Genomic DNA, 19,467 nt, shown 5'->3' with positions numbered 1-19,467 from the left:
ACTCGTTTTCAAAGCCTTTCAAAGTGGTACAGTAGAAGTGCAAGCACCATAATAATAATAACTGAAATAGTGTTAGTATGCTTGTATACAAAAGCTCTTGGTTCAAGATGTTATCATGATCAATCAGTTTCAGAACTAGCTAACCGTTTTACTATACACCACCCAGCAACAGCTTCCACAGTGTCATGTCCCTACTTAAGGACTCTTCAGAGAGCACAAAGACCCTTCAATTCAACTCAACAAATGATATAACCAGCTTACTTAATTAATATTTGTTGTTAATCAAAAGTGATCATAAAAGTACATTTGTCTGCTCTCTCTCTCTTTACTCTCAGTGAAAGGTACTGGAATCGTCTACATGTTCCTTTCATCCGGTCTTTTGTATTTCATTCCAATAATGTCAAACACTTCTTGCTCAGACGTCACTGGGGTGGCCTCGCCGGCTACACCTACACATACATCGCTCATAAAATATAAAATACATACACAGTATTTACATGAGATGGCATGACAATCACCTGATGCTCCTACGGGCCTGAAACAACAACAAACACTGAATGAACCATTCAAATTATAATAATGACATGCAACAGTATAAAAATCCGGATAATTTATTAGCATTCTGCAGTTGTTCACTAAAGATACTTGATTGGCAGACCTTCCAATCAAGTATCGAAGTTTGCACATTGTTTGACTGATGCTTTTAACAACTCACACCCAAAACTGCTTGTATCCTTTACATTAAGGTGTTAGTGTGTGTGTGTGTGTGTGTGTGTGTGTGTGTGTGTGTGTGTGTGTGTGTGTGTGTGTGCCCGCACGTGTAGTATGTGTGTCCATTTACTTAATTTACTCGTTACCCTTTCTATATCTAATCAAGTCTATCAGATTTAGTAAACAGGATGAACCCGTTCTTACCGAATGCAGTACTCATTAAGAGTGAACCCAGCATCCAAAGCCTTCTGTCTCATGTCTTTGTTAAACATGTCACTGCCAGTAAAGTACAACGTTCCACAATAATATTGATCTGCTGGAATAAGTCGAACATCAATACGCCGATATTTTGGATTTGGATTATCGTTACTAGCAGACAACCTGCATACACCCTAACATTAAATAACAAATACAGCTCATACAATTCAAATTGCAAAATCATTTCGTACGTCTGACCATAAATTTTGTTTCTCCTTGTGACAAGGTGTCTGTAATACTATGAATGCCAGCAACCACTGGCTTCAACAAATTAGTCTGTGACAGTCAATACATAATATGATTTAATATCAACAAATGAGGCATAAGAGGCACACCTTTGTTTTTGACTGGGATGTGAAAGAAGGATGGCAGAGTAGAATGTCTATGTCTCCACTAGATGTAGCACCTGAGGTAAAACATATTAATTATTAACAAATACTAAATTTTCTAATAAGCAATAGCTGCAAATGTATGTTATGACAATAACACACAGAATTTCAGATCCTCTCTTAAACATAAAAACAGGAGTGCAGAAAAAGGTGTGTGTGTGTGTGTGTGTGTGTGTGTGTGTGTGTGTGTGTGTGTGTGTGTGTGTGTGTGTGTGTGTGTGTGTGTGTGTGTGTGTGTGTGTGTGTGTGTGTGTGTGTGTGTGTGTGTGTGATGTGTGCACACACAATAGCTTTATGCAGTGTAATGTATTGAATAAAACACTATGGAGCTTTTGCATATTAACATTATCTAGATTAATATATTATGAAGTATTGAATAGTGTTAGATACCCAGTGCCCACAGTCAGGCTACTGAGTTGTCCCATGAAAGAGCATTATTGTGAACTATGTATGACTGATTTGGTAAAACATAGCAACCCCAAAACAATAGATAAACTATTCTGCCTCCCAAATATAACACAAAAACAAGCGATTGTACTACTGCTAGAGATTCTACATATAAAGTACTCCCCCCTTAAACTTGTCAACAGACAACAAGACAATAGCATTAGACATAATTCCTTAGTATATTTGTCTCTCAAAACAAACACTGTGCAACGTTTGGTCACCACAATATGTGCATGTAACAGTCGTGGCAGCAGTACAATAGGGCTATTCAACATTCACTGTATCTTACATCTTACCTCTTCGATAGCTGCCACAAACTGTGGCAATGAACTGATCATCAACTGCCTTGATGTCTGCAAAGATGGCCTCCTGGAAAGAACCTTTTTTTAGGTTTGCTTTGCAACACATGCATCTTAGTAAGTATTTGCATTACAGTGGCATAGGAAGATGTTTACAAGCAGGGGGCTGTGTTGTGGACACGATGGGTAAACAGCATTCCCAGAACATTCTAGTCTGAAGTGCTCAAGGTATGCACACGTGTTAACATAGCTATCAATGATAAACTAATATGGATATCTACCTGCACTCCAGATCCCGGCGCAAAAAACGTAGCCTCACTTCTCTGGACTTCACACATGGCTGCACATAATGTGGCAGACAAAAATTGCTTCATCAAGTGAGAGAGCTTCAGCCCCCAGCCCCCTTGCTTCCTATGCCAATGCATTCTATTCATTTGAAATTGACATCTTACAAACCTCAAGTTGTGTCATCTCCTCTCGTGGTATTCGCTCTTCAAAGTCCTCCACATATCTAAACACAGAGACATTACGTTAGTTACATAAAAGTTTAGACATACTTGCATTACTTCAATCCTATCTTCTGGTGATGATTCAAGCGATCAGTGTGTTTCCGTAATTCTACAAAAGCACACGTGTTTATAATATTGTTTAAACAACAGATAGAAAGAGGATCATGATCAACTACCGTCTAGTGTCAATATCCCATCATCCACAAATTTCTTTGCAGCTGCTGGTCTAAAGAAGATATAATGAATCGTTATGGAATACAAAATCTCAAGATTGGTGAGTCAAACCCAATGCCTGAAACTCTTGTCAACTCTTTGATGGCCACTGATGTATCATCTGCTCGGATCTATACATGTAAACACGATTGTGATAGAATGCACTGACTTTTGCATGACAAAATTATCTAATACGAATTTTAGGTTGTAACGCTATGCTATATCGGCATTAAGTGGCATGCGTTTACCCAAAATAAAGGCAGACGTATGTGTAAACCTTTGGGATAAAATGTGCTGATTTTTGCAATCATGAAACTGTCTATATGGTTTTTAGGTCAAGTGCTTCATCACTTGATATACACACTGTAGACATAGGTTGTAAATTGACCCCCAAACTGCTATGGCATTTTGATGTTGGAATTGAGCAATGTGAGTCAGACAGACAGCACAGAAACCATGTGCTATTTGGATGGTCTCACATGATGGCATTCACACCTATAATCCTTGCCATCATTACCTAGTACAGGGCACCCACGCCCAATTGTTCTCGCTGTAGGCAAACGTTAACACACGTAACTCAAATGTGTCTTGACCATCTGCAATAAAACCTTAGCACAAACAAAGAATACTAATGTGTTATCCTTAGAGAAGATCAAGTGAAACAATCTAAGGTCAACAAATACATTCCAGCTCTTCGGTATACGTAAATAACTGGATTTCATAGTTTTGGAAATTTCTTTGCTATTTCTGCGAGCCTAGAGTCCATTTTGCACTACAATGTGACATTGTAGACACTTTTACAGATGTCTTTAGTGACAACGCACTAAAGACATCTGTAAAAGCGATTTTAGATTCACGCTTTCCTTTTCTCCTCGTGTCATTGCCCTAGAGGCCCCATTTTGGGTCACATCCCAGGAGAGATAATTAGTATAAAACAGCAACTAATTACTTTTATCTCATCCAGCAACGCACACCACTGATACATTTCACACAATTCTGTTACACCAGATATTTGAATTTCAACTCTTCAACCAAACTACCGTACATGTACCAACTATAAACTATAATACTATGGAATGCATGCCATAACAGAGTTATTATAAGAACCTAACCCACAACCCAACGTCTTTACACATAACAAATTTAAACATAAGCTATTTATTCCTCTGTACTCTTCTGTGAGATTTGTACTTCTTAACAGCCTCCTCAATTCCTTGTCCTGTTGTGTTTCCTTCTCTATAAGTACGTATGTATCTTCTTGCCTTTCTAAAATAGTTTCTAATTAAATCAACATCTACAGAATCTAGAGCAGGGACCATTGCTCTCATTAAGCCGACAATGGAATAATTACAGTAGGTTCTGGTGTACCACTTTGCCTGCCCCACACCCTCTCAATAGGATTAATTTAAGTTCACGATGGAACTTCGGAAAAAAACAGACAGTGGTGACCCTTGTGTGAATAATGTGCTCTACTGTTCTGATGCAAAGTCTTGATGTGATCCTTTAGCATTCCACTAGTACCGATCCCTCTTTCTTCTAAAACTACTCGTATGCCTTAGGTGTGCCATCATCAAAAACCATCTTCTGCAACTTCCCCTGATAAATGGTGTCTCTGATTCTAGGTTGATCACCTCCGTCTCACATTCATCTTATGAGCTACACGAGCATCTTGTGCTTTTGCTCTCTTTTTGCTTTTGATGATTGATCAAACAACCACAGCAAGGTATACTTCTCCCAAGGATACTTAAACTCAGCAATAAGAAGGGCTTTCTTGACCTGGCTAAGAAAATTCTCACTAGTCCAAAAACCATCTCTATTTTCACCATATTCAATGATCTCCCTAGCTTCTTTTGTAATGCCTTGAAAATGCTCTTGTGCAATCTCAACTTCTTCTGTACAACGTAAAACCCAAAATGTTCATCTATGAAATCGCTGACCATTCAACCTGACCTCTTGATTTAGGCTTAATTACAATTTGATCATTTTGTAACCAGGAAAAAGTCTGAACTTCATTAGACTGAAATGCCGATTCGTCATGGCACATGATGACTAACTGTTTGAAAGCCTGATCTCTAGTAGATGGATAGTCAACATGCAAGCAATCAGAAGGACAAGGTGGGGGAAGATGGGAACTCTCATAATCTTGGATTTCCTGCAAAAACAATTCTTGTTCTTGAACCACATCTGGTCTCTCATGCCCATCAATGTAAACCCCTTTCTTCCCAGTGTCAACCCTTTCAAAGCCAAGATATACAAATATTTTCTAGACAAATTTTTCTAGGAAATCCTGGGGAAAGAAAACTAGGAGGCAATATTTCATTGTTAATGTGCTGGCAAAATCAGGCACCGTCATGTTGGGTTGGCCCTTGATGTTGGCATGCTTTCTTACACCATGCAATTGCTTTGCCACACAGCTCTTCATCATCTGTGATGGACAGCTGCTCGTATTGACCTATTCTCAATCACTCAAACTCACCATTCTCCCTAAATTCATCTCTCCATCGACGAACAGTCCGTTCGTTGTGATGAACTATTTTGGAAACTTTAGCAGCAGCTGCCATTGTGCCCAAATCAAACTCCTCACAGAACGTCTCGAAGAGCAACATCGTCAGCATCTGACTGTCTTCCCGAGGTAAAGCAAGCACCCATTCGTCAATGCTTGCCAGTATCTGATCGTTTGCTAGTTGTTGGGATAGATCCATTGACGCTGCTGATTCTGTGGATCCCTGCAGAGAACTGGAAGTGTCAGCAGCCATCTCAGTAGCGATGCTGATAGTCGATTGAGTGACGTCCCCTGACTGGAGTCCCTCTCCCACAGTGGAAGACATATTTGCAAGCTTCCACCGCTTCAAATGTGCTAGCTTCACCTTTTCTTGGAGAGCTCGTCGCCTTTTCCACGGCTTCGAAGACATGGTGTAGGCTGTACAGTGTACTACCTAGTGTCAGGCAACTGCAACATCAGCAGATCAGCGACTTAGAATGCAACTTTGTTATGCTATGACTGAGAGGAAAGCCTACGTCAAGGGCTCCACTATTACGTGCAATACCTGAATACATTGCACGCTAAAAATGGACAGGAATGCGTGGGTGCACGTATAAATAGACATTTATTGTGTGATTGTGGTGATACTTTAGTAATTGCCGAACGTAGCGAGGCTTCTAATCCGGGTCGCTCAACATAAAGGGGCGTGGTCCTATAGGGTTCTCCATCAAGCTCTTGGTATATATATATATATATATATATATATATATATATATATATATATATATATATATTTGAGTGACACCCATATATTCGTATATAATTCAGATAACACAAATAACACATATCCGCCCAAATATATATATATATATATATATATATATATATATATATATATATATATATATATACTAGGATCCATGGCCCGTCCTTCGTACAGGCAAGATACTGTAGTGTAAAGATAGGTCTGTGGACACAGCACATGCAATTTTTGTTGCGAGGTCCCGGATGTGCTGAATGAATTCGAATCTTGCTCTTCACGCTTGTTTCGATAGAAATCAACACACTCCCCGTGTAGCGCTTGCTGCAGAAAATGTGTAGGTTGGATTCAATGTAAATGCAATCGGAAGAGAAACGAAAGCGCTAGAAGAGTAAGTTTTGTCGGCAAGAGATATTCGATTGCTCGAAGCTTTGCAAATGATGATGATGCATACAGTCTACACAGGACTGGTGTGGGCGTGTGTTCAAATGAACTGGAATGTGTAGCGTTTGCGTCATCGAAAAAGTTTACGCAAGAGTCGATCCCTCGAAAGGGAACCCGGTGCTTAATTTTTTAAATTTTTTTACGCAAACCTTCCCCTGTGTGTGCCGAGTGTGCGTGCTGATTTCGATTTCGAACGGACAAAAGACGTGCCTGGCAAACGCAAACACACACACACACACACACACAGACAATTTGAGCTATATATATATATATATATATAATATATCATAGGCGTAGGAACCGGGGGGAGGGAGGGGGCGAGGGAGGGGGCGAGGGAGGGGGCGAGGGAGCCATAGCCCACCCAATATTTAGCCTCCAAAGCTGTATCAATGCGGCGATTAGACTCCCAATTTGGCGTTTGCCCCCCACCCAATCTCACCAAAACATCCTATGCCTATGTATATATGTGGTGTGTGTGTGTGTGTGTGTGTGTGTGTGTGTGTGTGTGTGTGTGTGTGTGTGTGTGTGTGTGTGTGTGTGTGTGTGTGTGTGTGTGTGTGTGTGTGTGTGTGTGTGTGTGTGTGTGTATGTCAAGTTTCAAATTTCTCCTTCCCACGACCACGTTTCATGATATGACCTACCTTAAAAATCATTTGTGTCCTATTACAGATGAGTCTAAGAATAATTTGTTTAAGTGAGCTAACGGCAACATAAAAGCTTCATGAACTTCCATCACCCCATCCTTTTGTATTGTAGCTAGGGACTGTGTGTACTTGACAACCAAGAAACACCTTTATCAGCTGAATGCCACCTACAGTCAACTATTCACACCTCCCATATATACTACAATCAATCCTTTACTAGACTGTGCTGCATCTAACACTGTTGATAGTCAATGTTTGCTGATATCAATTTCTATGTCACTAAATACCATACCACTATCGTTACAATGGAGCTGAGTGCATACCTAGACTGTACATTTCAATTGTCTTGATCACCATCGCAAAACAACGACTACCTATACCAGGCCTATATACGTAATCTAAACTACTAGGAAGTTTGCATCTTTACTTCCATGACAGCTAGGGTTTCAACAAATACCTATTGTCTAGCCAGGACTCAGTAGACGGTCTGAAAAATCCTTTGGACATGTTACTCACGAATGCGAGGCGCCTACGGATACCATACAACTAGTATATAACAATTATTAATATAATAATTAATAAATAATTATTTCTGTCATTAACTGCAACTGCCCATACTTTCTCCAGTTTTTCAAGTTTTCCAGTCTCGATAAACTCATCAATCTTTTTGGCAATCTTTGCACCAATGCCTTCCTGAAATCACACAAAATGATCTGATAGTAGCAAACAGTTTTAAACAATTACAAAAAGTCTGTGGACCAGCTTCTTGGCTTCGGCTCCATTTGCTATCCGTGTTGGATGTTTAGACAAAACGCTAGCTGCTTTCCTGCACAAAAATTTCCAGTGACTCACTTGCTTTGCAATGGATCGGTATGCTAACACTGTAAATCTGCCATATTGCTTTTAGATAAAAAAATTAATCTACCTACCTTGTAGGCAGAAGTAGAAAACTTGCTATCGCAAAAATGATTTTAGAAACTGCAATACTATAAACATACTAGCATAAATATTTTTTAGTACAATATTTACAATTCTGACTAACTGACATTGTGACGGTGATAGTAAAAAACTGCCAACAGCAAAGATGTTGATATTAATTTAAGCATATAATATATCATTTCCAATCACTTTTCCAAACATCTTGTTGTGATATGACCATGTCCGTAGCACTAACTTATCATTGTATTAGCCAGCTAACACTAACGTATTTATTGCTATACAGGTTATTAAAATACTAAATATTTACATTAGTTAATATCAACAAACAACAAAATGCATGCCAGTGTACTGTACTGTACTGTAGTCACGTGTAGTACTTACATGACATGACGTCAGACATTACCTGTAAGCATTGTATTTATGAATTTGACGTGTCACGGTACGTTCGTACTCGGCCAACTCTGGAGTAAAAAAATCAATAGCTAGCACCAACACAGTTGCAAAATCGTCTTACCACTTAGAAACTGGCAAAATTCGGCGTTTGGGCTTTCGGAGCTGGGAGCCTTCCTCTTACTCATCTGAAATACGTCTAGAAACGCGAGCTTTGTCACGTGCTCCACAATAACATACGGGAATGCAAATTTGCGGGAAACTGCAAATTCGCGGGAAACGTGTTAGTCTACACACATCTGATAATTGGCGCCAAATTAGATTTGATATCTATAAATTACACAGTCGTACAGTACACGTGTACAGAGTGTTAGTTACGAATTTGAGAACGTTGCGCAGTAGCTACCTCGTCTAATCGGAAATGGAATGGCCTTGGATGCACGTGAACGTGAGTGGGAGTATGTAGCGAGCTTTCCGGACCATCTGAAGTGTGCTTTGTGTCGCAAACCTCTCCAAGAGCCCGTTCAGTCTTCTTGCGGGGAGAGATGGCATACTGGCTGTCTGAAGCAAGCGGTCAAGTAAGATATCTAGCTACTTTGGTGTGTATATCCTAGATTCTAGCATCAGGTCTGGTATACGTGTTGCTCGCCTTTGTTCTAAGTTGATCATGAGATCTATGATAGACACGCGATAATCACGGGATCTGTAGGCAGGTGGTTTCTTTAGATTTCATCATTTGCGCATGATGAAGACATTGATTGGCACCTGCTGGAAACCATCACGTGCATTTCCCGCCTTTGCGTAACTCACTAATTAGAGTGCACTTTTGAGGAATGCTATTGCAGTGTAGCTTGAAAGTGCTATTTGAAAATATAATAAATATTAAGTTCATTGTCATTTTCTGTATCATTGAATTTTTTCAACTTCCCAAGGTAATTGGATGAACTCACTTGGCATGTTGTGTGAAGATGTTGGCAGCTCAGGAAGATCTAATATGCCAATACTGTGCTTGGCTTATTAGCAGGTTATGTTTTGTTTCTTGGAAACTGGTAGGCAGTAGGGTCTGGCCACAGCTGTCTGGGAATTTGGCTTATACCTGCTGGGTCAATACAGTAGTCTGCAGGGTAGATGCAATTTAGGGAAAATGAAAGCCAATACTCAGAATATTTAATTAATAAGGATTCATTTGACTGAAAGTGTATCCACAATGAATAATACAGTATTGTCAATTGTGTGGTGCTATAGCTCAGTTGGTTAGATCCGGAACCCTACAGGGTTGCAAGGTCAAGTCACAGTGATGACGAGCTATGGCATAATTTCCTTGGGCAAGAACTCACACACAATTGCCTCTCTTGACTCAGGAGTATGAATGAGTATGTATACCTTGTCCTTGACTGGGGTGGCAACAAAGTCCATTAGCCGCTGGACTCTGGGTGGGTTTTGGGTGCCCATGCCACAGTTGGCATCACAGTTGGCATCACAGTTGGACTTGCAGTTGAAGCTCCTGTAAACAGCTGGCCAGGTTCCAGGAGATTGTGTAGTACAGCCTATAGCTCCTGTGTCGTGCATTGGAACCCTTGGTGGGCATGGCTATCTAATGACAGCTCCTTATCCATTTGCCATTGTGAATTGAATGATAGTAAGAATAGAAAAGTTGCTGTAACTGAGAAATAAGCAACAGTTAATGACGAGGATCCACAGGAGGACTTATATAGTCTCCACTGAGGCTGGTACTGTGGGCATCTTATATTATATCAATGAGAAAGGTGGGAGCTGAAAGCAAAATATATTTTTGAATTTCAGTTAAAGGACCTTCTCTACCTAACTTTGACTTTGAAAGAGCTGTATATTGTTGGTTATCGATCAGAAATAGAAAAAATTTGTTGTAGGAACACAATCGAATCTCTGGCAGTGTTCTCCCCAGAAATCTTAGAAGGCAGAACAGAATACTCTGTGAAGTGGGCGTTACCCAATGCCACGCCAAATGGCAGTTAAAACTATATTTTACAGATCAATGAGGCTCAACTGTGTCAAGCTCTAGAAATTTCGTTGTCCTTGCTCGACAGTGTGCGGGTTGCTTCTATAGAGACAGCTGATTCATGGCACGAGCGGCTTTCATGCTCTAGTAGACTTTGACGAGTGATCGTTTTACATGGGATATTAATCTAGATAGCTTTACCTAGTGCACATCTTTAGTCCTAGATTGTGTCTTACGACAAAGAGACCACAGCAATGACTGTGTCTCCTTTTCTGCCTCACTACAGCTAGAAGCCATGGCCGGGATATCATTTAGTCACTGGCAATCTACTCCAGTTGTCTTGTGCTTTATCAGTTGCCGCTCGTTTTCTTTCAACAATGCAGGTGTTTTTATCTTCGACAGCGTTGCTTGTAAAGAAAGACTCAATAGTTCTCTGCGACGCTCACATGACAGGTGCACTTCACTGACATGTATATGTATATACCAACTTGCATGTGAACACCAGCTGCAAAAGCATGGCTAAGGGCTGCATGCCTGGGTGTAAAAAAGTGTTAATAAGTGTTCCACACAATTAGTCCGCACAATTACCGTATTACCTCACTTTATGCTGCATGTCGGTATACGCGAGACTTACCAGAAATTGGTTGGAGAGAATCTGGTACCTATACCGGCATGCCGGTATAAAACGGGAGATGCCGGTGTAAGCGGGGATGCGCTGTGTAGGGGCTGGGAACGCACTTCATATCTGCTGTGTGCATGCCTAAAAATGGATGCCGGCGTAGAGACAACTGTGGATGATGTGGCTTTATCTGAAGGTACAGGTCCACGAAAGGGTGCTTTATCGTAAACGTTTACCTACCAGTACTTCTTTTAGTCACAGAACGGCCATCAGACGCCATACCATCCCGAGGTAGAAAATCGTATACACTTGAGTTCAAGTTGTCGGCACTTCGTCGCCTGGATGAGCTAGGAGGGAACAAGAAAAGAGCAGCGGAAGTGTGTGGCGTGTCACGACAGTGTATTCAGGACTGGGTTCGGGAAAGGGTAAACTTTGAAGGTGCACGAAATGACAGAAGTGTAAGTGTGAAGAAACGCCGAATTATTCTCCCTGATAAAGACTCCTCTTTGAATCGTGCAAAGTACCCTCGCCTAGAAACCAAAGTATTAGCTTGGATCCAGGAACTATGTAGCAGAGGAGTTACAATCAGTGGAGAGTGTATCAAGAGGCATGCGAGGAAGGTGTACACAGAGCTGCACTCAGATCATGACGTTGAATTCAAAGCTTCAAATGGATGGTTATCCCGTTTCGTTGCACGCCATGGCCTTAGTAACAGATCAGTGACTTCGGTAGGGCAGAAAATTCCAGCGAATGCACAAGAGTTGGCTCAAAATTTTCTGGAGTTTGTGCATGAAAATTTGACTCGTGGTTACGACGAGAAGGCAGTTGGAAACATGGATGAGACGCCATTATGGTTCGATCTTCCTAATTCAAAGTCTTATGACTTCCGTGGAGTCAAGACAGTTCCTGCCAAGACTACAGGAAAAGAGAAACTTAGATACACAGTGGTGTTGGCTGCCATGACTAGTGGCAAGAAGCTCCCAACAATGATCATATTCAAGGGTCTCAAGAATATTCCCAAGGGTCGATTTCCTAATGATGTGATCGTGGAATTCAGTCGAAGTGGTTACATGTCAGCAGAAATGATGAACATCTGGAAGCAGCAGGTCTGGAAAATGCGACCAAATGGTTTCTGGCGACCAAAATCTCTGCTTGTATTGGATAGTGCACTTAGCCACACGAAGAGATCAGTGTTATCATCTTTCCAAAGCACTACAGTACAGATGTGGCTGTTATCCCTGGAGGGATGACACCATTACTGACTGCAGCCAGCTGACGTGTCCTGGAACAAGCCATTTAAGAGTCTCATGAAAGAAAAATGGTTGGAGTGGCTAAACGAAGGAGAAGAGGAGTATACCCGTAGCAGGAAAAGAAAGTCTGTCTCCTATGAAACGGTTGTTCAATGGGTGTCAGATTGCTGGAAGTCCATCTCTGAAGATTTGATCAAGAAGTCATTTACTGAATGTGGAATATGTGATACTCCAAATCCTCTACATTCAAGACTGCAATCTATCCTTGAAAATGGTCAAGACAATTACAATGACCAGGAGGACCATACAGGGCTGACAGATGATGAAGAGGACAGTGAAGAAGAGGGGGAAGAGGAAGATGACTGATTCTACAGAACACTATGCATGTTTTAATGTAGCCTAGTATTGTTCCTCACATGATATTGGTACTGAGCTAAGGCAGTTCTATTGCATCATTGAGACTGCTGCTTGTGTTTTGTTGCGGAAGCATGAAAGGTATGCAGACGTCTTTTACAAGAAAGCCTGTTTTTACCCTGTATACTACGGCATGCCGGTATACCAACACCCTGGTAGATTTCAGCTTAAACCGGCATGCAGCATAAAGTGAGGCAATACCGTAGATGCCACCCGTTGTCGTAGTTAATTAATTTAATAAGCTTACTTTGAGATCCTCAAGTCTTGGCATCTGGATGATCTACTTTACCTAAAAGCTTAATTGCTTAGAATAAGGCAGAGTGGCCTGCTCTGCCAAAAGATCCTGCGGAGAACACTGTAGATTACGTCGATTTGCTACATATGATTTTTTTGAATTCAATAAAATAATTGATAATTGATTGGTATTGATATTAATCATGCACCTCTTTTGAGGTAACGTCTAGGGAAACCCTGACACACGTTTGTACCTCATGACATAGTAAGCAGATCAGTCACATGACATCTGGCATGGTGTGTTTCTGATGGTAACTGCCTCATTTCGACTTGACAATCTGGTTGTCTTTGAACTCAGTCATTTTCCCAATTTTGATTGAGTGCACTAACCAGATAGACCTCTCACTCCTGCTGCTTTGCTTGTCATTTAATGGGGCATCCCACTGACTTAAACCTGGTTCACAATATTGACGCTGATGCTGACGCTGGAATAGAAATGAATTCTATGAATTCTATTCCAACGTCAGCATCAGTATCAAATGATACCGTCTGCGTCAAGGCAGTGTCTTTGGATATCAGCGTCAATATTGTGAATCAGTAATTGCATGACATTTTTGAAAGCTTGGCATGTGAATCCCTAATTTTCGTAAACTATTTGATTTCATAAATTTGTAAATTGCAAGAGTTTACTAACTTAAATTGCATATTACTAACTTTTGTAGCCCAAATATCCATATATACAACACTGTCTGAATGGTCGTCTTCATTATTTGGGTTGCGGGTGAAATGGCTTTCTCAGCTCAGGTATTGTATCAATGAATTGGCTTTTGCAAGCCAAGAAATCAGAGACATATTGAAAATGAAGTACGTATGTCGGCAGATCTACCCGGTTGATTGAGCCTCGTCACTTCCACACACGACGCTTGAGGAAAGTTTAAGAAACGTTTGTAGTTACCAACATTTATTGATTTACAATGCTTATAGATTTCAAAGCTAAGTAGGGTTGACTATGACCTGTTGCAGAATATCCGCTTGTGATTAGTTGTCTTAATTAATTATATAACTTCTGGTATTTAACTTTTTATTGGTTTAGGTTATCAGACGATCCCACTTGCCCTGTATGTGGTGAAAAGCTGGATCCCAAACTCGTAAGTTGCTCACTTTTTTCAAATTTCTTCTGCTTGATGTTTGTGGGATTGCTAGTGTTGGAGGGACGTATTCGCAGACAAGGAACTGGCAGAACTAAAAATATTTTGCATTCACAAGGCAAACGGATGTACTTGGCGTGGATGCCAAAAACATATCCAGGTATCACTTTAATATCGTAATCACAACTGAATGATTTGACGACAGAGAGGTTTGAAGGCTCATTTAGAAAGTTGTGAATTCGCTGAAGTCATTTGTGCCAATAAGAAATGCCAGGAGAAGGTACTAAGACATCAACTGGATAGGCACACATCCAAGTGTGTTTATCGACCAGTAAATTGTTCCTACTGTAACTCGCAAGTAGCTCTTATTGATCAAGAGGTAAGAGAACGCAATGTAAATGACCTCATTTTCTCTGTAAATTGTATCTTGCAGGCACACAATACTGAATGCATGAGAATGCCAGTGGAGTGTCCTAATGATTGTGAAAAGGGTTTCACTATTGAAAGAGAAAACGTAGGCATATCAGTAGAACAGTAGATTATCGATTTCTCGTGTTATCTTCAAGTTATTGTTTCAGCTTCCCACTCACCTGGAGGAGTGTCCAAACAGAAAGACTGATTGTCCTATTGCTGGTTGCCAAACAAAGGTATTAATTTCACACTCAGTTTCATATTAACTATTTGATATCTACATGTTGTGCCAATGAGTAAGGTTGAAGTTTGTTAGCCTTGATAGGTAGATGTGAGGTCACTTTGATTATTGCTATAGAAATGAATCTACTTGTAGGTCCACATTCACAATTTCAGTGATATATCCTTCTGAATTAGGGTGACAGTAGACTCGTACCCAGTCCTTTCCTCACGCGCCCGTCTATTCATGTGCTCGACCTTGTGCTGGCGTTACACTCTGTTTGCTTGTCCCAGACAGGTTATTTGTGTAGAATGCGGGTGTTAGTTACAGGCAACTGCCTGTTCACAGCGAGGTCCTGCCTAGTCTCAAAGGCTCGAGATAGCCTTGAATGAAGACTTGCATGTGTTATGTGTGAATCCATCCCACTGGACTAGCTTTATAGAAGGAGTGAGCACTACTGAGCTGTAAGCTCGAACATCTGTATGCTATGTGGACGGGTGGTTTCATCTGTTCACACTGCAGCCCTGTTGACATACTGTTCCCCACCAGGTATTGACACCCTCAAGTAAGCAGTCAAATGTCTTTACTGTTCTGGTTTGGTATTACAAGTATTGAAGGAAACACCTGAGCAAAGCGCAAGTAGAGAGAGCGAGTCAGAGCCGAGTTGAGATTCAGTATTGTTTAATAGTGTTTTACTTTATCACCTTTCTTTTACAACGAATGAAGCTTGTGACAAACCAGAGCCAAAAAGGAGGAAATGAACAGTTCAGCAGAGGTGGCTGAATGGCAGAGTGGATGAAGTAAGCCTGTCGATTATCCATAATGAGAAATGGTATGACTGTTGGGACAGGTAGAGATTTTTAATACTTTGAGCCTGCATCGCTCAATGAGTCATCAATGGTGCTGGATGCTCTTTAGCCAATTTTCGATGACAAGATGCAGGCATAGTTGTGCTGTTGGGTAGATATACAGTTTGTGCATAGGACAAGAAACAATTGAGCTATTTTTATTTTTAATGCTCAGTTAGCTTGCAGTCAACTTTGCGCCTTATTAACGAGTAAGTCATTTATTGAGTCTGTATTGCTTGTTGTTAATCACTGTAAGAATTTGAATTTTGACTCCTGTTTGGGTTTAGATTCACCATTCAGAGGTGGACAAACATTTGGCCTGTTCGGTGACATCCCATATTGCTTTGGTCAATGATAACATCATCACAACGGAACGATCTCTAGCTACTATTCAGAGCTCCATTGATAAAAACGAAGAGCGACTGAAATCATGTCAGAGAGAAGTACACTTATTAGGGCAACAGATGGAAACATTGGATCATCACTTGGCAGATGCTGTAGCCCAACAGAAAATCATGCAACAAAAGACATTGGAGGCTTGCTATCAGACAGTCGACAATTTGCAAAAGGAGATTCATTCTTCAAACAGCAGAATGGAGCAGTTTATGAGGATGATGACAGAGAAGATGATCAAACTGGAAGAGACTGTAACACTGCAGTCTATGCGAATCCATCAGCTAGAAGAGAGACAGATAGAAAATCGACCAGCAAATGACAACACTCGAGACATGATTGCTGCTCAAGATCGTGTGCTTGCCACTCACGATGTGAAATTAGCCGAGCACGGTCTGCGACTAGACATGATGGATTGCAAGAACACAGAAGGCGTCTTGTTATGGAAGATAACTGAAATCAGGAGACGAAGAAGAGAAGCAGTGAGTAGCAAGACACCGTCTATCTATTCACAACCGTTTTATTCTTCTTCATGTGGGTATAAGATGTGTGCCAGAATGTACTTGAATGGAGATGGCATGGGTCGAGGCTCTCATCTGTCTCTCTTCTTTGTTATAATGAGAGGAGAATATGATTCTCTCCTTCCGTGGCCGTTTAGTCACAAGGTTACTCTGGTGCTCATTGATCAAGTTCATCAAAGACACATCTCGGACACATTCAGGCCCGACCCAAAGTCTTCATCGTTCGCAAGGCCACAGAATGAGATGAACGTGGCGAGTGGATGTCCACTGTTTGTGTCTCTAGCTACAGTTGATGGAGGCTCGTACATACATGATGATACTATGTACATCAAGATCATTATTGATCCTACCAATCTTTATAAACCCGACAGTCGGTGATCACTAGACTGAGAAATGATTCAGTAATATACTAATGATTCTGCTCACTATCAAAGGGATAAACCACTGCTTATCTTGGTTGCTTGCTACTTGCTACTTGAACGTGAATACTTGTAATTATGGATTTGGGTTGTTTTTGTGTGTTTGCTGTCTGTTCATTGTTAGGGGAAAAACCGAGAGGAGAGGAGAGAGGGTGAAGAGGAGGGGATAAAGAGAGAGGGAGAGGAGAAGAAGGGATAAAGAAAGCGAGGGATTTAAATATTAACATAAATAAAGTTGACAGTCTCTAGGCAAAGTGTGTTTATTGTGCAGTAAGCTGTTGACCAATAACAAAGGAGTGTGCTCCATTGACAGATGCTCCCATTGTCTGTGTTGCTCAATCTTGTTTGACCGTGTCTACAGACACAGATACCACCAGCACACCAACTGAACATGAAACGTACATACATGTTGTAGATACACTAAAAACCTCTAGAATATAGATCTCACATCCAACATGTTGACACTACTAAGTGACTACACACTATCAACTCATTCCCTCTATTCTCATCATGACCTCAAAGTCTCTAAACGACACCCTCCCGTCCCCATCACTGTCCACCTCTCGAAACATCTCAACAGCCCTCTTCTCCAAACGCGGCGCTACAACCTTCATTGCCCTCTCCAAATCCGAGAGCGTCAAAAACCCTCGACAACCACCATCCATAGCGACAAAAATCTGCCTAATCTCATCGTGAATATCCCTATTAGCAAAGCGGACAGCAACCGCCTCAAAAAAGTCGTCAAAGTAAAGACATTCTCGACCATTCATTAGTTTTCCGACTTCTTCCTCGTCGGGACTATAACCGAAAAGCCCTGTCAGAGCTACAGTCACGTCGCCGGCATCGAGATAGCCCTTAGAACCGCTGTCACTAGCATGGAAAACGTCAAGCATGTACTTCCGGTCTAAGCATCCTACGTCACTTGTTTTCAGAATCGCCGATTTGTGACCGAACGGATCCGCAAAATGTCGTTCCATGTGGATTCTCTAACGGTCTCTTTAGCAATATGTCGTTCGATCCGGTAGTAGTGTAGACAAGTAAGCGAGGAGACGAAGGAAATTTGCTGGAATGCTTACGCCCCTCCCACTAAGACTTGTGTTTGCTGGCTTCACAAAATCTCTCCAAACTCGTTGCAGACGAATGGCATAAACGTGAAACGCGTTAGACTTGTTCACTGGTCAATTTTACACCTTATGAGAGGTAGAAATGCTCAAAAAAAGATACTCAGAGAGAGAAATCGGTCAGAAAGTTGGAGAAACTGATGGCTGGAGGTGAGTACGCGATAGTCTTTGTCTTTCTATGAGAAAACAGAGAAAGGAAATAATCTTTAAAATTAATACGCAGATGAAGAAATGCACTCGAAACCTAGACGACAAGGTTAGATCAAAAAAGTCCAAGAGATGGCTCTGCAAAAATCAACAGACGACAACGCAGTCGCACACCTCGCGCGTGATATGTTCGATCCTCCGATCACGTGACGCCGCAAGTCTCCCGTTCAGGTCCGCACAAGTCCAAATATTTGGCGCGAACGAGTCTCGCGACGTTCATTTCTCGTCTGGTCAGTCGAGCGAGTACTTACTCTTCAGTTGAACAAGATGACCGTGTCTGGCGCAACAGGGGCTGCCAAACCCAAGAAACCAGCGAAAAAGCCGGAACATCCTCCCTACGATGAGATGATTACCAACGCTATCAGCGCTCTGAAGGAACGCACGGGTTCCTCCCGGCAGGCCATTGTCAAGCACATCCAGGCCAACTACAAGCTGAACGAAAAGGCACCCAGGCAGGTCACCCTGAGCCTCAAGAGAATGGTCAACAACAGCAAGCTCGTCCAAACAAAAGGACAAGGCGGCTCTGGCTCCTTCAAACTCAACAAGGACGCTGCAAAGAAACCGGCAGCCAAAGCGAAAACGACAGCCGCGGCTAAGACTCCAAAGGCTCGCCCGGCAAAGGACCAGACTGACAGCGGCAAGAAAAAAACGAGCAAACCGAAGACAGCTAAGCCCAAAACGGAGCGCAAGAAGCCAGCAACAGCTGCCAGCAAACCGCGCAAGCCCAAGGCTACTACCAAGCCGAAGTCTCCAGCTAAAGGCGCAAAAACAGCAGCAAAGAAGCCTGCCGCAAAGAAACCTGCTCCAAAGAAGGCGGGAAAGACCGGAGCAGCAAAGGGAAAGGCGGCAGCGAAGGGAAAGAAGGCGTAAGCCTATTGGGCGTTAAGACTTTGCGCTTGTATTAAACCGGCTTTTTTAAAAGCCACAAATCTATCAAACGAGAGCAGAACGTAGACCTACAGTAGCTGCTGTATGTACATAGACATTTGTTGCAACGTGTACAGGGTCAAGCAACCTAGCGCACGTTAACTGCACGTGTGTAGGTTCTAGTGTGCAGTTTGTCGGTCTGTTGTCGTAGACTTGCATTCGAAGATAAAATGCCGTGGTTTCAACGTGGTTTACTGGTGTAAACAGTATCAATCTCCTCAGGCTTTCATCTTGTTGTGACTCTTGAATGTGAGTAAGTGGCTGTGTTTTTC

General features: G+C 41.6%; 4 protein-coding genes across 4 annotated transcripts; 2 read left to right on the top strand and 2 right to left on the bottom strand.

Annotated features, from left to right (window-relative positions):
• Window positions 1-21: 21 nt before the first annotated feature.
• LOC134193785 (DNA polymerase beta-like) lies at window positions 22-8,714 on the bottom strand. Its single transcript, XM_062662618.1, has 14 exons — window positions 8,610-8,714; window positions 8,499-8,556; window positions 7,916-7,982; window positions 7,775-7,849; window positions 2,899-2,957; window positions 2,790-2,839; window positions 2,671-2,722; window positions 2,561-2,615; window positions 2,102-2,174; window positions 1,305-1,375; window positions 1,168-1,245; window positions 916-1,103; window positions 519-535; window positions 22-449 (listed from the first exon to the last, which is right to left on the bottom strand). Exons 1-14 carry the CDS (start codon window positions 8,671-8,673, stop codon window positions 355-357), a joined length of 1,002 nt encoding a protein of 333 aa, XP_062518602.1. The 5' UTR covers window positions 8,674-8,714; the 3' UTR covers window positions 22-354.
• Window positions 8,715-8,835: 121 nt separating this feature from the next.
• Window positions 8,836-17,250, top strand: LOC134193934 (TNF receptor-associated factor 3-like). The gene is made up of 7 exons (XM_062662800.1): window positions 8,836-9,063; window positions 14,074-14,128; window positions 14,184-14,288; window positions 14,346-14,507; window positions 14,562-14,642; window positions 14,707-14,775; window positions 15,895-17,250. Exons 1-7 carry the CDS (start codon window positions 8,912-8,914, stop codon window positions 16,897-16,899), a joined length of 1,629 nt encoding a protein of 542 aa, XP_062518784.1. The 5' UTR covers window positions 8,836-8,911; the 3' UTR covers window positions 16,900-17,250.
• Window positions 17,250-18,414, bottom strand: LOC134193935 (EF-hand calcium-binding domain-containing protein 11-like). The gene is made up of 2 exons (XM_062662801.1): window positions 18,306-18,414; window positions 17,250-18,237 (listed from the first exon to the last, which is right to left on the bottom strand). Exon 2 carries the CDS (start codon window positions 17,915-17,917, stop codon window positions 17,426-17,428), a length of 492 nt encoding a protein of 163 aa, XP_062518785.1. The 5' UTR covers window positions 17,918-18,237; window positions 18,306-18,414; the 3' UTR covers window positions 17,250-17,425.
• A 79-nt stretch (window positions 18,415-18,493) lies between these two features.
• On the top strand, window positions 18,494-19,380 carry LOC134193933 (histone H1-like). Its single transcript, XM_062662799.1, has one exon. The coding sequence runs from the start codon at window positions 18,536-18,538 to the stop codon at window positions 19,136-19,138; it is 603 nt and encodes a 200-aa protein (XP_062518783.1). The 5' UTR covers window positions 18,494-18,535; the 3' UTR covers window positions 19,139-19,380.
• Window positions 19,381-19,467: the final 87 nt, after the last annotated feature.

The sequence above is a fragment of the Corticium candelabrum genome, chromosome 18 (genome assembly GCF_963422355.1).
Source record: "Corticium candelabrum chromosome 18, ooCorCand1.1, whole genome shotgun sequence".
Classification (NCBI taxonomy): Eukaryota; Metazoa; Porifera; class Homoscleromorpha; order Homosclerophorida; family Plakinidae; genus Corticium; species Corticium candelabrum.
The sequence above is the reverse complement of the archived record's forward strand: the minus strand, read 5'-3'. Positions and strand labels throughout refer to the sequence as shown.